Source organism: Magnolia sinica, chromosome 8, assembly GCF_029962835.1.
Source record: "Magnolia sinica isolate HGM2019 chromosome 8, MsV1, whole genome shotgun sequence".
Taxonomy (NCBI): Eukaryota; Viridiplantae; Streptophyta; class Magnoliopsida; order Magnoliales; family Magnoliaceae; genus Magnolia; species Magnolia sinica.
This window is the reverse complement of record NC_080580.1, coordinates 16,158,341-16,172,807: the sequence shown is the minus strand read 5'-3', so window position 1 is coordinate 16,172,807 and position 14,467 is coordinate 16,158,341. Positions and strand designations below refer to the sequence as shown.

Below are 14,467 nucleotides of genomic sequence, written 5' to 3'. Positions count from 1 at the left end.
AAAGTCTATAATTGGAATAACAATCCGAATTGAAAATGAGTTATGTAAATATATAATTAACATAAACATCTCACCATTGTAAACATCTCACCATTCTACAAACAATCTGAAAAATCTTACGCACGAACAAAGAACAACCAAGGGAATCATTTGGGTCAGTTCCATGGCTCAGTGGTAGACCGACACTACTTCAACGCTGAGATCATAAGATCAAGTGCCCATGTGGTGTGTGGGTGTGTGTAAAATAAAACTAAAAACAAAACAAAACAAAACAACAAATAAAAAAAATTTTAAAAAAAAAAAAAAAAAAACCAAGAGAATCATCTTAAAGAGAGCATTTCAAAACCATGACTCCCAATTCCATATGTTAGCAATTCACATACCCATTCTACATCAAATTTCCAATTATTTAGCTAATTCTATAATTAATTGCTATCAATCACATCCAAAAGATTCTACTTTCATCCCATTCCCCTACCTAACTCAAATTTCTCAACAAAAAAAAGGCATCAAGAAGAAGAAAAATCTATTTAAAAAGATCCCAAGCAAAGCAACCCAGACCATTCATCCCATGGTATACTTTTCCAAAATATAATATTTTTACCATATTTTTCGAGCCAAGCAAGAGAACCCGCCAAGTCGCTGGCTTTGTCACTTAAGACTGCAACTGGATTTCCAAGTCAACTGAGGACAAAGTTGACTTGACCTAGTTTCAACAAGTTGACCAAAGTCAACAAAATGAAGAAAATGAGAAAGAAGAAATGGGATCATATAAGCCCACAGCCCAACATTTACTGATTTTGGATTACTTATTGATAAATATATGGTCTAAATATCAAAAACTACAATTTATTATTTGTAGAAGATATTGGGGCTGATTTAAAAATGTGATTGGAGATATGTGAGAAGAAACAATTAAAGATCTTGGGGCTAATTTAAAGATGTGATTGAAGATTTTGAGGATTACTTCCAAATTTGTTTTTACTATTTATTAAACTTATTGCCATCTTAGGTGATTAGATTCATTTCAAATCAATCTAGTACTTGGGAGGAATTTTTATTAAAGATTCATTTAGGGTATATAAAAGAGGGAATGACCTAAGCTCAAGTGCGAGTTGTATCAAGATATCTCGACTCCCAAAAAAAGTCAAGTGCTTGTCATGCAAAGTAAATGGCTTTCTAACAAGAATATACTTTTCTTATGCATCACAAAGCTAAAAATCAAAACAATGCAACAAATCTTTTGAGTAAGAGGTGGTTCTACTAGAAAGACATGTTGAGGTTGCATGATTTCAAACATTAAAAGAGCAATACAAGGACCCCATTTTTAGCAAAGCACTCGACAAATAGGTGAATGGCCAAGATCCAAAATGTGAATTCCTCCCGCGTGATAGATATTTATTCAAGAGTTCTCACTAATGCATTCCTAAAGGATTGTTGTGAGAGAAGATTATATCTAAGTTATATAGGATTGGGTGGATACTTTTGAAAGAATAAAACAATAGTTATGGAGGAGGAAAAATACTTTTGGCCTCATAAGCGCCATTATGTTGAACAGTTCATGGCACGATGTTGCCAATGCCAAATCTCCAAAAGTTGTGTAGAATACTAACCTTTATATAACACTTCCTGTTCCATTCACACCAAGGGTAGACATTTCTCTAGACTTCATTTAGAAACTTATTAAAACTCAATGAGGAGCAAATTCAATTTTCATTATGGTGTACCATTTATGGCCCACTTTATTCCATGCAAAAGAATAATAAATGTTACGCATATCACCAACATATTCTTCATAGAAGGACCGTGATTCTAAGTTGGTGGAACACTTTCAATGAACATTATGAAAGTACTAGGAATTAGGCTTCAATTCTCTAACACACATCATCATCAAACAAATGACCAAAAGAAAATAATCAATATAAGCTTTGGAAATCTCTTAAAAAGTATTGTTAAGTAATGCAAGGGCATTTTCACACCGGGCTCAAGTGGGGTAGCCCATGGGATGCGAGGACACACTTGAGGTGGGTGACCCATGTAATTTGGGGCCTACGAGAGAGGTCATGTGTTCAAGACTCTTCACCGAAAGTGATTAATGTGTATTTCACACCAGGCTCAAGTGGGGTAGCCTATATAATGCAGGAACACACTCAGGGTGGGTGGCTCATGCGAGACGGTACCCATGTGATTTGGGGCCCACGAGAGATGTTCGGCCGAGGTCCTAACCCATACAATGTGGGGCCTGAGCTATGAGATAAAGGGATTAACTCGTCATACTCTAACAGTTCGAGCTTTTAGAGCAAGTGGTTAATTGTCCTGCATCAGTAAGTGACAACGTATCTCAATAGGATGTGACTCTACCACAAGCTAAGTTTGCGTACAATGGTTCAATAAATCGTACCACCAGAAAAATCTCCATTCAAGATCATAAATGGAAGAAATCCACATCATGTGCTTGACTTAATAACATTATCAATACAAAGATCAAGTGAGTGAAGAAATTGATGCTTTTACCAAGCACATCCAAGACTTGCAAGCTTGGATGAAGAAAAAAGATTGAAGATAACAACACTATATACCAAGAAGCTATGAATGAACATCAACAAGAAAAGATATATAAAAAATTAAAAATTAAAAATTAAAATTTTACTTAGTTATGGTTTATCTCCACAAAGAAAGGTTTTCAAGAGGAACTTATAGTAAGCTCAAGTCTAAGAAAAGTTAGTCCATACTAAGTCAAGAGGAAGTTGAGTAACAATGCCCACATGATCAAACCGCCTGATGACTTAGATATTTCCTTGACTTTTAATATGGCAAATTTGTTAAATAGCATGGCAAAGTGTCCAACATGCAAGATGAGCCATTATTAATATGAATAAACAACTCCCAAAGAAAAAAGAAAGAAGATATTGATTGCAAATGAAGATTATTGACACACAACAAGGCCAATAAGCAATATTTGGTAAAATAGAATAATAAACCTTATTTTGAATGAACATGGATCACGAGCAATGCATTAAAAAGATTAAATCGGAACCTTTACAAATATAAAGCATCCAACTTGACCAAGTCAAGTTCATTCCAATTCAAGGTGAATGATGCAAGCCCTCAACCCACCATAGGGTCCAGCATGTGTTAGTTTTGGACCATGGATTGTAGATTTAAAGCCTAAATATCAAAAACTAAAATTTACCATTTATAAAAATATGATGGTTGATTTTAAAATGCCATTGAAGAATGAAGGGATGTGATTGGAGATATAAAGGATAATTTAAAGATATGATTGAAGACAATTTCAATTTGCTTTTATTATTATTAAGCTTATTGCCATCTTAAGTAGTTTAAATTGATTTAAAATCAATCTAGTTGTTAGGGAGATATTCATTAAAAATTTATTTAGGGTTTATAAAATGTAAAGATAATGCAAGGGGTAAACAATTGAAATTTTTTTAATGTGAGTTTTCTTAAATATCATAAAAAGAAGCTTGATATTAGTGAAGTTAATTACCTTCTCTACTACGCAAATATTCATGTGGGTTTACTCTTGTCCATTTCATTGTTATTGAAGTGTTGAGATCTCATTGACTTGGTTATCAAATTATACCAAGAAGAAAGATAAAAGATAAAGGAGGAGAAAAGAATGGTTTCAGTTTTCCAACAGAAACTTAAAAAACTTATTTCCACATTTTTTGAAAAAGAACTCACTTTTTTACCATTGATCAATACATATTTCCACAAAAATCACATGTTAAAAACAAACTAGTTTAGTTAGATTTATTTTAACAAATTTCTATTTTCTCATATGTGAGGTTTTCCTTCCAAAATCTATTTTCTGAATTCCATCAATCCAAACATTAAAAAATATATATTCAAAAATAACACCATGTGAGATATCATTGTTCCAACTCTCATACCCTGGAAGCAAATTGTGTCAATGTTGGTCCTTTTTGCCATGCACATGTTGGTCATTTAAACAAAAAATATCATATTATAAAGAAAAAGGTTTAGTTAAAGTACAACCAATCCATTGGTGGCAGAGCCCTTCATTCTAAAGAGTGATAATCCTTGAAGTGGAAGCCAAAAAGGGGGGCTTTGATAGACTAGTATAAGGTAACATTGGTGAAAGCAATTGTCTCAATAGACTAGCATAGCCAACATTAGCAAGAGCAATTGTCTCAATAGACTAGCATAAGCCAACGTTAGCAAAAGCAATTGTCTCAATAGACTAGCATAAGCCAACATTAGCAAAAGCAATTGCCTCAAATAGCAAGTTTATCACAACTCGCAACAACCAGCAAGATCATAAATTATGGCATATATCTCTACATATATATATATATATAAAGAGAGAGAGAGAGAGAGAGAGAGAGAGAGAGAGAGAGAGAGAGAAGGATATACTTAATATTATCATTCATATTGATTATCAACATAAGGTTATCAAGTATAAAAACTTAAAATTTTCCTTGTATCTTCTTTTGCTCCTGATTACCGAGGAAGGGAGAGATTATACTAGTTAAGAGTTAAGCTAGTCCCAAGTTGACCAACCTTATTAGTAAACAATACAACCCAATGCTACTCAAGACAACAAAACACACCCAGCTCAATATCCAAGCTGGTCAGTGTGACCGCTCTCTGATTGTATGACCCAGGATCCAGTCTTGCCAAAGGCATTTGATGAGATATGGCCTAATGCCTACTGAAAGATAAACTATAAATAAATAAATAATAAACACTACCAAATTTTACCAACACACTCAAATTAAAATACTTCAAATAAGATCAAATCCATTTAAGCAAATTCAACAGGAATTCAATTCAATATTGTATGAGAAAACATGTGACACTCCAATATTTGGAAAATAGTCAACTACCAATTAATAAATGGCTACAAACAATAAATTCTTTTTTTTTTTAAAAGTTAGGGACCATAAATCAATCTGAATGATAGCAGCCCATGCTATATATGCTCAAATAAAGCTCAGTGGATGAGCTAGATATGTTTGGGTACTAAATGAAACTAAAGGGAAATTTTCGTGGGACAGTTATAAGAACAGCCATGCTCCTTCATTGGACAAAATTTTAGGTAGTCAAGGAACAAAATGTTCATAGAATGAGCATAGTAGAAATGAAGATATCAAGAAGGATGATTTGAAAGGAGTACAAATAGAAATGAATGCACATCAAAGAGACTTAAAAAGTACCACCATCAAGTGATAAGATGAGAAGAAGTGGACTTGACAGTTGGTCATGTGAAACAAAGACTAAGAACTACACCAGTTAGGAGCGAGTCAATTAACGTTAAAAGCCACAAATAAAAGGACAAGGAAAAAGCCCAAAAGAAGAAAAGACTCAAAGGACATGTAGTTTAACTGAAGAAGTGATCCATGATAGAATAGATGGCATAAAAATATTTGCATAACCCACCCCAATTACTTAAGGTAAGGCTTTGTTGATGTTGTTGCATGTCACTTACACATCACACTTGCTTTCCTTATGAAACCCTCCCAATCATGGGGCTTCACTCAATAACTACATAATAGACATTAAAACCATGGTTTTATACTGAACTACTCATCCAAACTTGCTCAGTTCCAAATTGCACAGCAAACAAGGGTGCATTTGTTGTAGGGGGTGTGTCATGTTAAAACCAAATCATTTATTATTCCATTTGAGTCAACTCAAACAAATCATTTCTAAGCCAACTCCAACTCATCCATCAATACATGATCATTGCACCTTATCCATCACATGAGGCACATATGTGAAGAAATTCATCAAATGTCTTGACTCACACTCCAACAAAAGAATAAAAACTTAGGGAAGAAAATATATTACCCAAGCATGGTTTTTAGACTAGGAGACCCAAATTGACTCATTCAATCTTGAGTTGTGACTTACCCAAGTGATGGGTGCATCAAGCCAAGTCATGGATGACCAAAGGGCAACTCACGAGCAAGACAGACCAAAAGAACTACAACAGTCAAATCCACCATTGAAATAAACAACAAGTAAGAAGAAAATGCAATCCAATGTCATTAACAAAGGGGGGAAACAGTATCATTCAAACACAAGGACATGAAGATGATGTCATTAAGAAAGCAAGGGAAGATACCCTCTCCTACAACAAGAAAACCACTAACCCCTATTGATTACATACAAAGGTGGTGAGAGAAGGTTCTTTTCCTTTGAGAGAATTAGAATCAGGCCTTAGGGGATTTGACAGCCTTGGATGGGGATCTAGGCTCTTTGCCTGCCTTCTCAGCTGCAGCTCCAGTCTTCTTAGGGAGAAGGACAGGGTTGATGTTGGGTAAGACTCCTCCATGAGCAATTGTAACACCTTTCAAAAGCTTTCCCAGCTCCTCATCATTCCTTACCGCCAATAGCACATGCCTCGGGATGATTCTGTTCTTCTTGTTGTCACGTGCTGCATTTCCCGCCAATTCAAGAACCTGAAATTTCAACAACAACAACCAAAAAAAAAAGGTTTAAGAAAGAATAAAACTACACAACTAAAGAGAAATGACAGCATACACCATTTCCATCTTACTGCCTAAGGACAAATCCACTACAAAGCCTTGTAGGTTATGAGGTCACTCCACAAGTATAAATTGGTGTGAATTGGAATCCAAATCATAATTACTATAGAATCCTCAATTGTGCTTGACAGGCTATAATTAAAATGCATTAGAATTCTATAATATATTCACAAAAACCTAATTTTGATCACGTCAGCCAACTTTAATGCCCCAAATTAATGTGTATATATGACATTTGAAAAAAAAAAAAAACAATGATTGTAATAAGCCCATTGAAATATATGATTTGGCCAAAAATGAGACAATTCCAAGCCTCAAATGAACCACAAAACAAGGATCTCAAACATCATTACTCTCCAATGTTTTTTTTTAACTATCCATTTACATAGTCAACATTTAGACCATTTAAATCATTCTATTTTAGTGATGCAACTGATAATTGGATTGTTTCATAGTGACATCAACATACCACATAAACAGCAATTTAGTAGCCTAGCAATACCTTTGTTACTCGCACAACACATGGGGCCCACCATGACATTTGCATGTCATCCAATCCATCCACCATGTTCTTCCCTTGTCTTCCTTGAGGCCCAAAATCAGGCCATTCCAAATCTCAGGCTACCCAACACCACATGATGTTAGCATTCCTAAAACCTATAAAATAAGAGTGTGGCCCATGAGTTTTGGGCCATCCTCTGCAAGAATTTTGATGGCATATACAAAACAACATAGGCACAGGCAAAATTTGGAAAGCTTTTATAAGGCAGGTATCCCCTGCTAGAAGGATTTTTACCACATAGCCCACATGAGTTTGGACCACCCTGATTTTTTTTACACCAAGGAGAATACAAGGGGCCCACATAATGGACAGATTGGATGTCATACACATATCTTGGTGGGCCCCACACAGTGCTGTGAGTTAACCTACAAAGCTTAGTAGTGGATCCACTCTCCAGTGATATGCTGTCAGTGGGCCCTAACATGAAGATCGAATGGAGCAAATATTAGAATAATCAACTCCATAGGTGGGCCACCCACCTAAATTGAGTTCACCATCAACTGTCCACTGATTATTCATAACATGGCCCACCTGATGAACAGACCATCTTGCTTTTCATCACATGCAATCTGTACCATGAGCCCCATGATTTCAACACCTCGGATGTTATAAGTAAGGAACGCATTGACAACAACCAATGCCCAGCTGCCCATCAGGTAGGCCGCATGGAACAAAAACAAATCACACCGTCGAAACAGAAGGGCCCACCAAAATGCCCGGCTCGGATCTTAACCACGCAAGCCCAAGTGCTAGCTTGCAACAGGTCTCCGCTTACACGCGCGCGCAGACTTGCAAACCTCCACGCATGAAACGGACAGAATATATTGCATAAAGACGGCGAACAAAAGATAAGGATGAGAGCGTGAAAAGGAGGTTTCGCATCAAGGCTCGCGGAGCAGACTCGCCAGATGGTGATCACAACCGTACATCCAACCCCACTGCGTGTGGCCCACGCTCATTACCTAGCTGATCCTGGACCCCCACCACATATACAAATACGAACGGCTTGGATCAACAATAGTGTTAGATAAAGGGCGAGCCTCTAACCGCGAGTAGACATACACGCGCTTCTATGAGAAAAATGGATCTATATATACACGCACATTAACTACAGGTCATGAGCGGTCAACCCGAATATGAAACGATAAATACTCGGGTCTCTGGGTGCCACAGGCGCGTACGGACAAATCAAAGTGCGTTTGAGCTCTCCACCGTGCACGCGCGAGTAGGATTACACTACGGACAGATGGGAGAAATTATCAGAAACTCACACAAAAAGCACGGATGACCTACAACCGGCTGTAGGCTACAACCCAATTCCTATGGCTTAGTAATTTTCGTTTCCGATTTTACCCTTGAAAATTATTTTCAATGGTTAACCTGTAAGAGATTGTAGCCGCAGGTAGCCCGTCGTTTTCAAAACAGATTTTTAATTTAAAAATAAAAAATAAAAAATGTAAAACAAAAATAAAAAAAATCTTCTAGCAAAAAAATAAGAAAATCAGATGAAGAAAAATAATTCCAGAAAATAAGAAAAAAAATTATTTTCCGTTCTTGAAATTTCGAGAAAATCAAGAAAACAAAACAGGAGAAAAAACGATTTTGGAAAATTAAAATAAAATAAAATTACCTCAGCTGCGAGATATTCAAGAACAGCAGCAAGATAAACCGGCGCGCCTGTTCCGACACGCTGCGAGTATCGGCCCTTCTTCAAATACCGGCCGATCCTTCCGACCGGGAACTGTAGACCGGCTTTCACGGACCGGGAAACCGGCTTCTTCTTCGGACCGCCTCCTTTCCTCCCTCCGGCACCCTTCTTCACCTTTCCCGTCCCCTCCATCCCGCAAATTTCTCGCGAAAATATCGAGCACGAGAAAATGGAAACAAAAGCAAGCGTATCGGGTGAGATGGGTTTGGGCAGTTTTATATACTGGAAGCATGCGTACCTTCTGTTTCGGAATGGAAAGATCTCGACCGTTGGGTTATCTATGTATCCACGGCTGCTGGTCTTTTATTTGGCGATCCGTGCATGTGGGAATACACCAATGGGAGAGGAGCACTGATATAGTACTTTTATTCACTTGATACTCCAGCTATGTACGAAACTTGATACGCAGGCACTTTTAAACCGAATAAATTGTGAATTCCACTGTTGCAGACTTATATTCCAAAAATCAAATTGTTTTAAACAATCCTAGCATCTGATCAGTGGACACTCTTTTGTTGAAATAAGACCATTGAATGCTTTTTATTCCCAGCCGTACAATAAGTGTCCATTGATCTGATAGTCATAGGATCAAATAAGGTCATTTTTCTTTTAGCAATGCATTTACTTGCATGCATAATTTGGATAGTTTAATTTAAATTACCTGTACAAAAATTGTGTAATTTTTAAGTAATTTATAAGTGTGGTGTATCATCTAGCATCAAAAATTTTCCTCATGGTCATGTTTGATTGATTTATTTAATCTACAATACTGATAATAAAAGACATCGGATTTGGAATACTTGAATTGAAAATTTCTTGTATTTAAAATATTCTAGATTTATAATTTTTCAATTGTGTTGAAAATCTTTTATATTTACAATTTTTTTATTATATTTGACACCTTGGATACAAAATCCCATGTGATTCATATGTTAGATCTCTATTATCGAATTGACGAATTGTCTATGCATCAATAAAAAAGATTCAACACAATAATTTTAAGGTGTACCTGATTGGAAAGACATCCCGATGTCTCAATGTCGCCAATGAGAATCTTGATCTTCCGCATCTCGCACCACCAGGAGAACCTCTCAATGGGACTAGGATTTTCTCTCTTGTGTTGGTGAGGGGACCAAGACATGTATACATAGGAAAGAGGGCTAGAAGCTGACCCACCACACTTCTCACCTCTAGGGTCTCCACACCATAGGTTTCATATCTAACTTAATAACCGAGTATAGGGACTGTGGTTCAAGCGTCCGGCTCCAAACCTATTTACAATAATCACAATTAAAGTGGGGCCCACTTAATTACTTAATATGAATTATTCAACGATCATATCTGAATCGATGATCATATGTGGCCCACCTGATAGGAGTATTACAATCTCTCACTTGGGCTACACTGATCTCCGAAAGAAAATAAAACACTTTAATTTATTTATGAAAAATAATTTTATAAAACGCATTTGCTTTTGAAAGTTCCTAATGGGCGTTCTACTAAATTTCATAACAATACCGTTGGATAATTATGAGCAACGCTTATCAAATCCGGTCAATCAATATTGCAGATATTAAATCGCGGTAGTCAATACAACATTTATACATATCGAAATGCAACAAATCACAGTCACAAATACCAATGGCCTTAACGACATGGATCAATGATATAGGGTGTGGTATAAAGATTACACATTTAATGTGATCACACATGCCTATCTTTAAGTAGTCCATCTGAACGTGTCACTAAGAGACAAACCAAATTCTTGTTTACTCAAAAATGAAAGTGCACACTGAAGGAGAAATAAGATATAAACCGAATGACAGAATCATCAGTGCATATAAAATAAATATCTAAAATGTTTGTACATGATCAAATCATAACTGAAAACTCTCACTACTCAAATACATCCTTGGGATCTACAACTCCCATAGACATCATATGTTCCTTAAAGAGCGTGATACTTTCTTAACAACTATCCAATGGTTTATCCCTGGATTACTAATGTAACTGTCTAACATTCCAACCACAAAAGCAATATCTGGACGCGTACAGACTGAGCATACATGATGCTCCATACTGCTAACGCATATGGAATATCTTTCATCTTGTCCTTTTCTAGGTCATTCTCAGGACACTAAAATTGGTAAAACCTGTCACCTTTTATAATAAGTGTTTGACCAGGAGCACAACCTTACATATAAAACCTTTCGAAAACTCTATCATATAAGCCCTTTATGACAGGTCAAGCAGTCCACGTGATTTGTCCCGGCTAATCTGAATGTCAACGACAAATGATACATCACCAAGATCTTTCACCTCAAAGTTTTGATATAGGAATTTCTTAGTCTCATCCAACAGTCTAATATCACTACTGCCCAATAAAATGTCATCAACATACAAAACTAAAATAATAAACTTACTCCCATTGATTTTCACATATATACTGTCACATCAAAAACTCAGAAACCGGGCTCACAAAATTCTCAATCGCTGAATCTGGTACCGACAGCCTTCATAGTACCCCATTCTCGGCTTCCAGCGTCCATACGCCAGATTCCGATCCCGGGATCCTACAATAAGGATTTTCCAATATACATTTACTCGTAATAAGCGTAACCACAAGTTTACCCAAATCACAAAGATAACATCATTATCACATATCCACTAATAAAAACATTTGAATACAATGCTGAAAGGAAAATACATATGTCAAAATGAATGCTCCAGAAGTCGGCTATATGCTCCAAGCTCCACGGTGCTGCAACCTAACATCACCTGCACGCATCTATCGTGCATAAACTTATAGAAAGCTTAGAGGGTGGTGTAAGTGCGTGCACAAGTTAAGTGCTAAGTATTCAATACAATGTCATAATCATACAATATCGAAAATACTGGTAAGATCATGAATCATACGATATCAGAATAAGTGGAAATACTGACAAGTCTATGAGTCAAACAATATCAGAGTACGCAATACAGATCAGCTATACAAATGAGAAGCCATAAAGAGCCAATTATTAGATGCCTAGGATGCAATGCAATATACAATTCCTAGTGAGTTTACGAATACCGTCAGCCGTATCTAGACCATATAAATGCAAAAACACAGTAACCCAAAATGTCATATGCCTCGGATGTAATTAGGGGTGTACACGAACCGGGTTAGCCCGGTTAGCTCGCTCGACTCGGCCCGAAAAAGCTCAACTCAGCCCGACCCGGAACTGAGTTCGGGTCGGGATGGGCCATTCTTCTCAGCCCGAAACTGAGTTCGAGTCGAGGTTGGATAGGGCCCAATTCGGCCCGACTCGGTCCGAAACTCAACTCGACCCGACCCAACTCGGGCCGACACTACTTTGTTGATTTAGGACCATAGGTTATTTTTCATTTCAATACAAGTTTCAGTAATGTGGCAGTCGTATGAAAAAAGATGTTTTCTGATTTTTTGTTTATATCAACTGGAACTTAATTCGAATTATTTGTGTGTCACATGTACGATTTCTTATACCTACCTATCATCCGTTCCACTGCCAGAGTATCAAAGTATTTATTATTCCATATGTTAGTTATAAACAACTTAAAAAATGGGGAAGATTCTTTAACTGTACACATGGTGTAGTTGTACAACAGCTCAAATTATATAAATAGTTTAGCATAAACCAACAATCTGATTTTTTTTCCTTTTGAATTTGGACCAAGTGCTACTTTACTCCCAACTGCTCATTTGTCAGCCATTAATTGAACAGTTATAATTGATTAATCAGTGCTATTTTAAAGATACAGTCCATCTGCAATGGAACTCACAATTTGGATGATCTGGATAGCTGAACATCAGTGCCACAATGAAGAGGATAAGTCACTATCATTTTTTTAAATGGTGAAAAACTAACATAGAAATCATTTTCCCCTCATTCATTTATAGCAAGTTGATGGACAGAAAATCAGAGAAAAGAATAGATAGTGTTTTTATTACTACAACAGGTAAGACGTTACTTTCATTATCTTCAAAATCGTAGCCCTAGGATTCCTTTGTGTCATGATGCAAATAGAACCGATCACCTGTTGCAGGGTACCACACCTTTGTTGTATTCATTTTGGCACATGTTCCATTTAATCTTATTTTGAATGCAAATGAGTTTAATTTTAACTAGTGGAATACTATCATGGTGAATCGGCATATAGTGTCAGAAACTAGCCCAAACTCAGGTTCAAAATTGGCCCCAACTCGAAGGTTCGAAACTGACTCGAACTCGCCTGATTGCTGCGAGGCCGGGTTCGGGCTAGACATGTTGGCCCGGTGATCGGGCCGAGCCGGGTTCGGGCTGCGTGTGGCCGGTGATCGGGCCGGGACAGGTTAAGCCCAATACGACTCGGATCGACCCATATACACCCCTAGATGTAATGTAATATGCGGTGCAAATGAAATGACCATGTTGGAGTGTGAAGTCGAGATGATAGTATGTAGTATCGCAGGCTATGAGGTTTATCACAAGGGGCTTCTATCCAAACCAGTCTCATACCTAATTTGAATAGTCAGACTCAATGTGGTAAACTCCTGATCTCAGGTTAGTTGCGCGCCCCAACCAAAATCCTAGCCATTGTGAAGGTACACATAACAAATAGTTAGCACCACCAGCCCGAGTGGATAATGAATGAATGAGTATGCAACTCCCACTCCACAAATCAGTATTGTACATCTCTGGGATCATCACTGGGGTCTAGTACACTATATGCCAGTTGCCGCCCCATCAAGCGCACAACTAGGTAAGTGGAAGAGACCTCACTATCCGCCTGCCAATATCGGGTCCGACTCGTCGATAGCAGACTCATTCCTGAAGCTGGTCAGACTCAGCCTAGCATTGCCTACTCCCTCAGGAGGGTAATGCCACACCCCCTCCCAATCGACCACGACACGGTGGGAGACGCAGCCTACTGGTATACGGCCCTCATGCGCTCATATATATATCCATCCGATCTCGACATTGGGGCGTCCTCTGGTACCAAGAGGGTTTAGGAATTTTCACCCAAGGCCATCTATAGCAGCCTGATGCTAATAACATATTTTTGGTGTCCCATCTGGCCATCCACAAATGCTTGTGGAGGCTACGACCCTCATGTCGTCAGGGCATACAGTAATCACAACACACAATGCAAGATGCACAAGTCATATAATCCAGTCATGCATCAATCCTGCGCATATCATGCGCTCATGCGAGACAACCTCCACCTATCAGGGAGTCACATAACAACCTACCCAATGACATATGCAATGGTCAACCACATCTCATAACAAACATACAGATGATGCGTATGTGCATGTATCATGATGCTATGTTGTCACATACTCATAATCGGTATCAATAACCGGCATCGACAATCGGCCTCAACAATGTGGACATTTAACCAACATTGCCCCCAAGGAATGGCCCGCATAGAGCCTAACATATAGTGGACCCATGGCCTCACACAAGGGCCTAATATACAACACCATGGGCCTCACTCAATAGCTTAATATACATCACGATGGGCCTCTCATATGGGCCTAATATACATCATAACGGCTCCATCACCCGGCCCTTAAATGCACCACAATAGGCCTCATCACATAGGCCTCACATATATCACATAGGCCTCAAATGCATCACAATGGGCCTCATATAC

General features: G+C 37.8%; 1 protein-coding gene across 1 annotated transcript; it reads right to left on the bottom strand.

Moving 5' to 3' along the window:
• Window positions 1-6,009: 6,009 nt before the first annotated feature.
• On the bottom strand, window positions 6,010-9,004 carry LOC131252984 (histone H2A-like). The gene is made up of 2 exons (XM_058253801.1): window positions 8,729-9,004; window positions 6,010-6,449 (listed from the first exon to the last, which is right to left on the bottom strand). Exons 1-2 carry the CDS (start codon window positions 8,936-8,938, stop codon window positions 6,201-6,203), a joined length of 459 nt encoding a protein of 152 aa, XP_058109784.1. The 5' UTR covers window positions 8,939-9,004; the 3' UTR covers window positions 6,010-6,200.
• Window positions 9,005-14,467: the final 5,463 nt, after the last annotated feature.

Coding starts and splice junctions, on each gene's coding strand:
- LOC131252984 (XM_058253801.1), bottom strand. CDS start 8,938: ATGGAGGGGACGGGAAAGGTGAAGAAGGGTGCCGGAGGGAGGAAAGGA. Junction 6,450..8,728: donor TTGAATATCTCGCAGCTGAG/GTAATTTTATTT, acceptor TTGAAATTTCAG/GTTCTTGAATTGGCGGGAAA.